At 40.4% G+C, this 8,135-nt stretch overlaps 1 protein-coding gene across 2 annotated transcripts in view; it reads left to right on the top strand.

Annotated features, from left to right (window-relative positions):
- The first annotated feature begins 469 nt into the window (after positions 1-469).
- Positions 470-8,135, top strand: part of txlng (taxilin gamma) — a 19,708-nt gene continuing 12,042 nt past the window's right edge. The window contains exons 1-4 of one of the 2 annotated variants that reach the window (XM_016665323.1): positions 470-638; positions 3,392-3,483; positions 6,774-6,944; positions 7,446-7,640. In XM_016665323.1, coding sequence (XP_016520809.1) covers positions 3,412-3,483; positions 6,774-6,944; positions 7,446-7,640 — 438 coding nt within the window. In that variant the 5' untranslated portion in view covers positions 470-638; positions 3,392-3,411. The remainder of the gene's footprint in view (positions 639-3,391; positions 3,484-6,773; positions 6,945-7,445; positions 7,641-8,135) is intronic. The other variant, XM_007540863.2, reaches the window with a different exon arrangement.

The raw sequence follows: 8,135 nt of genomic DNA, 5'->3' as shown, positions 1-8,135 counted from the left end.
AATTATTGAATCAATAAAATAATCATAATAATCACAGTAATTATTACTTTATTAAGGTGCTGTTTGGTTAACAAAAATCAAAGGCGACCCACAGATGAACTCACTGACAGATCACTATCAGTGTTGAAGTTAGCTAATCAACCACTGCTGTGTTCAAGTGACAACTTAACAAAAAATAACATCAAGCCTGAAAACATAATATTTTAGGGGACTGATTATTCTGCTAACATCTGTCAGACCCATATAAGTGGACTGGGTCCTTTGAAGGATGCAGACCGTGAATTTAGACATGGCTACTGTGTCCCTCACTATGGGAATCACTGTGCTGGGGAAACAAAGTTAAAGTTTACTCCTGCAGCATAACTTTTGACATACAACTAAAGATTTAAGCCCTTACCTTTTCTGGAGTTTTCAATGAAATCTCCAGCTCAGTGTTGTTTAATGGGATATTAGAACTGATGTGTTGTCATAATGGTGTGTGTGTTTATAGGAGGAAGTCGCAGGGTTTCATTTAGGTCTGTGCGGGCCTGAGGAAGAGAGAGGGGAAACCCCGGGAAGAGAGGACAGTCCCAGTGACCTGGGGGAGGCAGAGCTTGATCCTGGTGGAGACTCCAAGGCTGGAGACGACAAGGCTTTTGGTAGGAAAACTGCTGCTTGCGCATCTCCATTTCCTTTATCAGTTTCCTCTCAACAATGCTGAGTTTTCATAATGTTATGGAGTTTTTTTTTAAAGTTAAAATATGGTTTGTTTATTTTATTTTGATAGAACAAAATGTGAGCAAAGGTTGAATGTTTGATTACACTCAGGACACTTGGCCTGCCTTTGTTTATATGTGATGTGTAGGTGGAGTCAGTATATTTTTTGGTGGTGGGGGTCAAAGATCAATCCAGTCCACATTAGTCAATGCTCAAAACTGCAGGAGGTGCATGGATCAAACTGTTAAACACTAAAACAGCAACATTTGGATTAGAGATTCTGCTGCTCAGTGGAAAAATCCAAATGTCATTCACTTAACCTATTAGTATGTAAACGGTAAGGATGCTCCGATCAGATTTTTTCCTGATCACTGATTTTGATTTAGGGTATAAATGGAATCATAAAATCATTTAATTTAGAGAAAAACATACAAAAAAATGCAGGCACAATGCATCAAGTATTCAATCAGAAGAGCAACAGAAAAACATGCTATCAGTAATACAGTATTTAACAGCAAGTCCCCTTGTGTTATAAGCCTGACGGGCCGCCAGTCTTTACTTGCTCTCCAGCCAGGCTAAGCATTGCTTGTTTTTTTTTTTTAAGCATTAGCTAACTACAAGCATCTTTGCTGCGCTGAGCATTTCACTGGCAGTGCAGTGAAATGCTCAGCCAATCACACCGCTGGCGCCTCTGTGCATTGGCTGCCTCACGCGCTATCACGGCTGAATCTCTAAAGTTTACGTGGGCGTGGATCGGCGCATGCCTCCTTTCACTTAAACTGGGCACAGGCTCACCTGTATGGATATTTATCTCAGCCCCCTGTGAGAACTCATGTTTCTTTGGAGAACTCTACATCAAGGTATGAGTCAAGTTGCTCTGCTCACACAGCTCAATGTGAACCGCAATTATAGGTGCGCGTTAAGCATGCAGTGACAATAGTATATCTGTGTGAACAAAACATTATGTGTGGCGTGTGTGTTTATGTCTCAACATGCTGCTCTGTGAAAGCACTGATTAAATGTATGTATGCATTTCTTGGTTAGCCGGTGCATTAGTGGACCAGCCTCGTAGTCCCTGGTGGTAGTAACAGCCTTTTCAGCATGTCAGTGTTCTTCTTAAGTCTTCTAATGAGCCATCATTTGAAGATGGGTGCGTTAAACCAGGGGGAGAACTAAAGCATGCAAGATGCCGGCCCTCGAGGACCGACTTTGAGCATCATTGCTGTAGTGTCTCATTGACCTCCTTTGACCACTTCCTGGCTGTCCTCATGGTTGCAGGCTGTCTCTTTACCAGATGTATGTAACAAAAACTGAGGTGCACCTCTCCACTCCCTCCACTCGGAGGGAAGAGGTACTGTATGCATCTTTTACATTAGCATACAGTTAACATAAAAGATGCATTACGTTAACAGAAAGAACTCTGGACCTCTTCTTTCTGGTGGGACAGCTCAACTTCACCACATACTGGGTGAAGTTGGGCAGGGTTTTGTCCATGGTGACATGATTAAAATCACCCTTGATAACCATGAATACAGTCGAATGTCCAGACATCATGGCCATCGTGGCATTTAGCAGAGGAAGGAATGTAAACAGTCACCTGAATAACATGGGAATGTTCACATTTGCAAGTAAAATGGACATCAACCAACCACCAACAGTTCAACATCCAGGCAACAGATTTGGTCCTTGACCGTTGTATGAGCAGGATTGCACCAACGGTTGTTTAGTTGAACAGCAACCCCCCCTCAATTCTGCTTTATGTTCTTGATGCAATCCCTGTAAGCCTGAACAGTCTCATAGCCTTTGATGGAGATATTGGCATCAGGAATGTCGGAGTTCAGCCATGTCTCTGTAAAACACAATAAGCTTCATTCCCGGTACTCCCTCTGGCTCCTGGCCAGTGCTGTTAATTCATCCGTCTTGTTAGCCATCGATCTAATGTTGCCCATGGTAACGGGAGGGGAGAAACAGCTTGTTGCTCCTCTTCTCCATAAGCCTCTGCTGTTTCTTGCTTGTTGCTCTCCTCAGCTGTTTGTTTCCTTTTTTGCAGCCCCGATGTGTCCTTCTCCAGAACTGAACACCATGCCTTCCGGCTTCAGCGCAATTAGCTGATCCCTTGTGTAAACAATGTGGCCAAGTTGTTTTACTTGGCAGAGTAAAAAACATATTTCTGCAGCAAAGAAAAAGATTTAGACTCTCTTAGTCAACAATGTTGAAGATGAGCTTCTAGTAAAGTGCAAAAAGCAATTCATGTTGTAAATAAATAAATGGAAAACATGAAAAAGTAAAAAGACCAGAGGAGTAACCGCAACAGATGCACCAACCTGCATACATGTTGGTGCATGCGCACTCTGACCACTAGTTAGTAATGGTTTGGGAAGCTACATTTAGGTCTGCTGATGTTTGAAGCAGCTGTTTTATATAAAATTGACTTAAAATTATTTCTGTTTGATCTTTGGCTTCAAAACAGTTTAAATATATCATTAGTTACAGTTTTGTTCCTTTTTACTAGTTTCATTCTAATGTCCATTCTTTAATTTGTGCAAAATTTCTTGGTATGAGAAATAATTTGCCAAGATGGCATAAATCTAAAAGTAATGTGTTGAGTTCTTGTACTGGAGCTTTTAGTGTTGTGATCTGTTTGTTAAACTATTTTTAATGTGTTTCTTTGGCTGTCTTGTCATTTTCCCTGCAGGAAAGGAGGTTGTACTGCTGATGCAGGCACTGAATTCTCTTGCCACGCCTGAAGAGAAACTGGCAGCACTGTGCAAAAAATATGCAGATCTGGTAGGAATGTTGGCTTCTGTCTTTTTACACAGGGTTACATAAGACACTAGACCACTGTAGAGTTTTTTTTTTTAAACTGGCTATTTGTTTGCCACTTTTTTGACAGTATGATTGAAAATTCAAGAAAATAAAATTCCAGAATGTAATTGTTTTTATATGTATCGCAAAAATAATCAGCTGATTTGAGTCTTTATCTTTGTTTAGGCCAGATATAAATTTTTAATAATTTATTGGAGTCCATCAGAACCACATTCTGCCCACAATAGTGAGGAACAGAACATATAATTGAAAATCTCACGACCTAGTGTAAAACCAAACTGCACATTAACTGATGGAAAAGTGCCTATAAGGTTGCAGAACACGTCTAGAAGGATCAGCCCGACGTGTTGAGCCATGATCAGGGTTTTCCCTAGAAAACTTGCTAAGCCTGGAGGTCGGGATGCCAAGGTGATCCACCGGCGGTCCACCGTGTTTTTGTATTAAAGATGTTAAGTTTATGTAAGCAGATGGACGGGAGAGGACGGGTGGCTGAGTAATTGATGCTTATAGTGTAAGTGTAGCTTTACAGACGAACCGCACAATAAATTTAATTTCATCCTGGTCTCAACAAACGGGTGACGGAGCGCATTGTGGCGGTACATAGCTGGTAGATGTGCTTCTGTGTGTGATAAACGAAGGTGTCAAATCCCGTCGCTAACATAAACACAATAGCTATAAATGGCTGGGCAAGGTGAGAGTTCATCTATTAAATTGACTGAAGATGAATACATTTGAGCCTGCCTCTTTATTATTAAATTCAATATAATTTCAGATCTTTGTATAACTTTTCTTCTGGTTAACTTAGAAAGTGAGCTATTATTGTTACAGGTTAATTTTGTAAACTACAACCAAGTAACTGTTGGAGATGCTCAAATATGAAAAATTGGACTTTTATTGATATCTGATAGTAATACCGGTGTTACGCCAGATTTACCAATATTTTATTTTATAATTTTTTTTTAATCTGATTACTCAATTAATCGTAAGAATAATCGATAATTACTCGATTACTAAAATATTAATTTACAACAGCCCTAATCCAAGTTAAGTCAGCGGCTCTATAAGGCCTCCCAGGGCTTCAGGGGCCCCATAAATGTTAATATTTTAACACAGACCACAGATAAATAAATGTAACAGTTGTTTGAGATTATCAGTGCTGCTAAATTTGATTTATGGTTTCAACATATATAAATTAGATTTTAAATTGTTAAAGATTTAAATGTAAGATTTTAAGAAGCTGGCAAGTTTACTTTGTAAAAGTTCAAAGAACAATATTCATAGTTACATTGTTTCAATCTGATGCTATGAGTTTAATTTTTGAGTTTAAGCTATGTTTGTTCACAAATACAAATGAGTAAACTGCAATTAAAACTAATTGTTTATAGGTTGGCTAATTAAACTACCCCTCTCCCAGTTTTCACTAAATCTAACAAAGAAGCTGTTGGAGGTGCTGATGCTTTTACCAGCAAGAGGAGCTCCTATGTCAAATTCTGCTCCAGGCCTCATAGAGCCTTGGACCAGTAAAATCCACTGCACTGAGTTAAATCCACTGCACTGCGTTCAGAAATACATAACAAAGCAGCAGACTTAATTTAACGCTGCTAATGTGGCTTTGGTAACACTTCTATTTCATGTCTGATGAATTTTTAATAATTGCCACACAAACTGTTTTGGTTGCTCGAGTTTATGGGACAAGTTTTACAGATCTCTGCGCAGCCACGTGTATTAACTCTGGCTGACTAAGTGGATAAAGCATTTGCATTAATATGATTTGATGCATCTTGTAACTGGAAAAATAATACTAAAATAATATAAAACCAGCATGATGCGTGACTACAAGGCGAACGCGAAAGCTCCTCACCGGGCTGAATCTGCATGATGAGGTTAGCACTGGTTAGTTAACTACTAATGCACAAGCGGGACCACAAACATAAACTTTACAGGGAAGACAGAGCCACTCACTGGGCAGTGTATTGAGATGTAAACGCCGCACATAAGTCTGTTTTGTGCGGATCTATCTTCCCTGTATGTGCAGCTCTGGTGAAAATGGTGAGATAAATCATTCTCACCACTCCCTCAACGTGCACCTCTGAAATTCCTGCGGTTCACATAGAGCTGCGCAACTAGTGCTAACACGGTGGGGTTTAAACTCTTACCTTGATATAGAGTTGTCCAAAGAAACGTAATTCCTCACAGGGGGTTGATGTAAATATCCATACAGGTCAGCCTGTCCAGTGTGAGTGAAAGGAGGCCTGCGCAATCCGCGCTGAGGTAAACTTCAGTAATCGAGCAGCGTCAATGCACAGAGGCGCCAGCTGTGTGATTGATCTGCGCTCCCGGCTTTACCATTTAAAATCATCAATTATAAACCTATCTTTACGGAATAAATCTGATCTGCCAGTGAAACGCTCAGAGCAACAGACACTTGCAGCCCCGCTTAAAAAAAATTAAATATTTTTTTTTGTTTTCCTAAAAACAAAAACCATCAACGCTTAGCCTGGCGGTGGGGCTTGTAAAGCATGGCCGGTCGACACTGCGGTAAACCCTGCATGATAAGTTTGTGGGGCCAGCCAGCTGCAGGATTAAGGTGGAAGTAGTTTAATCTGCTTTAATATTTGGCATTTAATTATGTTAAGTGCAGAAAATGAACAGATCACTAAGCTTTATTGAGGGGTTGGAGGTCTCAGGAATGCTGTTGATGTGTTCTCTCCTTTAGAACAGGACACCTTCTGAGCCACATGTTCTGTGTTGTGATGTCGACTTTATTTTTAAAAGGACAAAATCATTGAATGACTTTGTGAAAACATTAGTTTTCTAAAGCTTGATTTGTGATCGTGTTCACATATAGACCAGCACTGCGACTGAACACCTGATGCAGTTTTCTGGCTAATTAATGATCTTGAAGAATCCTCCTGACCTGCCGATACTTTTTTTTTTTTTGTCTGCCTGAAAAAAAACAAAACAAAACAAAAAGAAAACGTGCAGACATCATATGCATATTGGCAGGTCATGCTGGGTCTATTAGTCAAACCTCTCTCATGGCAGAGTAAAAGAGGACAGGTTGATTTTTAAACCTTTTCTGAGGTAAATAAGATGGGTGGATAAGATCAACCTCACATTTAGGTATGGACAAATCACTGATTTTCTAAAATTAAGGAAATCTGGGCTGATTTATTGGTGCATCCCTACAAGATTGTGCAGCTTTTATTTACCTTTTATTTTCATGTGCTGTGACTTTGTGGTTGGTTCAGCTAGAGGAGAGCCGTTGCATGCAGAAACAGCTGAAAGCCCTGCAGAAGAAGCAGTCTCAGATTGTCAAGGAGAAGATCCACCTGCAGGGAGAACACAGCAAAGCCATCCTGGCCCGCAGCAAGCTGGAGAGTCTCTGCAGAGAACTCCAGAGACATAACAAGACACTGAAGGTAATGGCTCTCTTCACAAGCATTAGGCTCCTTAAAGTCTGCAAAGCTTTGCATACATTTCATTTCATTGTGCTCGTTTTAATTTACAAAGCCCTTTATACAGCTAAGATGTTTTCTATTTTAAATTTATTTCTAACAGATCTGACCGTTGATCTCCAGTGATGCTAAGCAACACAATGCCCCCAGGTAGTGGAGAGGCAGTTCATAGGTTGGTCAGAGAGAATTTTTCCAGCATGCTCTGAAGCAGACCAGGTCTCCCTCCAACCCCCCTCAGAACCTGGGCCACAAACGTGTCTCTAAGACAACCGCTGCCTTGCTGAAGCAAATCTACTCTGATACAATGTCAAGTAGTCAGTTTACAGTTTCTATTACAGTGTCATATCTTCAGTTTAGCCCCATGGGAAGATGAAACTAAATATTTACATAACTGTGAGGGGTGCACTTACTTTTGTGAGCTACTGTAATAATGTTGAAACAGATTGGCTCTGTGTTCACTGACAGGAGGAGAACGGCCAGCGGTCCAGAGAGTATGAGGAGCAGCGGAAGGAGGCCATGCTGCACTTCCAGATGACTTTGGGTGACATTGAGGTGCAGATGGAGCAGCACAGCTCCCACAATGCCAAGCTGAGGCAGGAGAACATGGAGCTGGCCGACAAGCTCAAGAAGCTCATAGAGCAGTACGAGCTCAGAGAGGAGGTCAGAACCAAATGTAGCAGTCATGTTGCAGCTTCACTCAGCACCATGGGCAACTTCGGGTTGTTGTGAGTCGGGTTCTAAAAGTGGTTTCTACTGTAACAGCTTCCCATCGTCTGGTTTAGTTATGCTTCCACTCTGCTTCACATGAACGTTTAGTCTGCCAAGTCACACTTAACCTTCCTCCTGCCACCAGGTCAGTTCAAGCTAGAAATTGACCAGTCAGAAATTATTTTGATATCAGTTTAACAGATCTCCGATATGTGCTGCCGTTTTGTTTTTCATTCTTCAATGAATTGTTGCAGTAAATAAAAATATTGCATTAAATAAATACTGAATGTGGACAACAGAGAAAAAAAATATTGAAAAGAAACCTAACATTGAGGAAAATGAAAATTAAAGAATAGTTAGGATGTTACAAATTAAATAATAGTTATATTTACATTAATACTGTTAAAAATTATAAACAAATATTTAGAGATGTGCCGATCGATCGGC

Source organism: Poecilia formosa, unplaced genomic scaffold (assembly GCF_000485575.1).
Source record: "Poecilia formosa unplaced genomic scaffold, Poecilia_formosa-5.1.2 Scaffold569, whole genome shotgun sequence".
Lineage (NCBI taxonomy): Eukaryota > Metazoa > Chordata > Actinopteri > Cyprinodontiformes > Poeciliidae > Poecilia > Poecilia formosa.
Note: the sequence above shows the minus strand (reverse complement) of the source record. Positions and strands in the feature narration are given on the sequence as shown.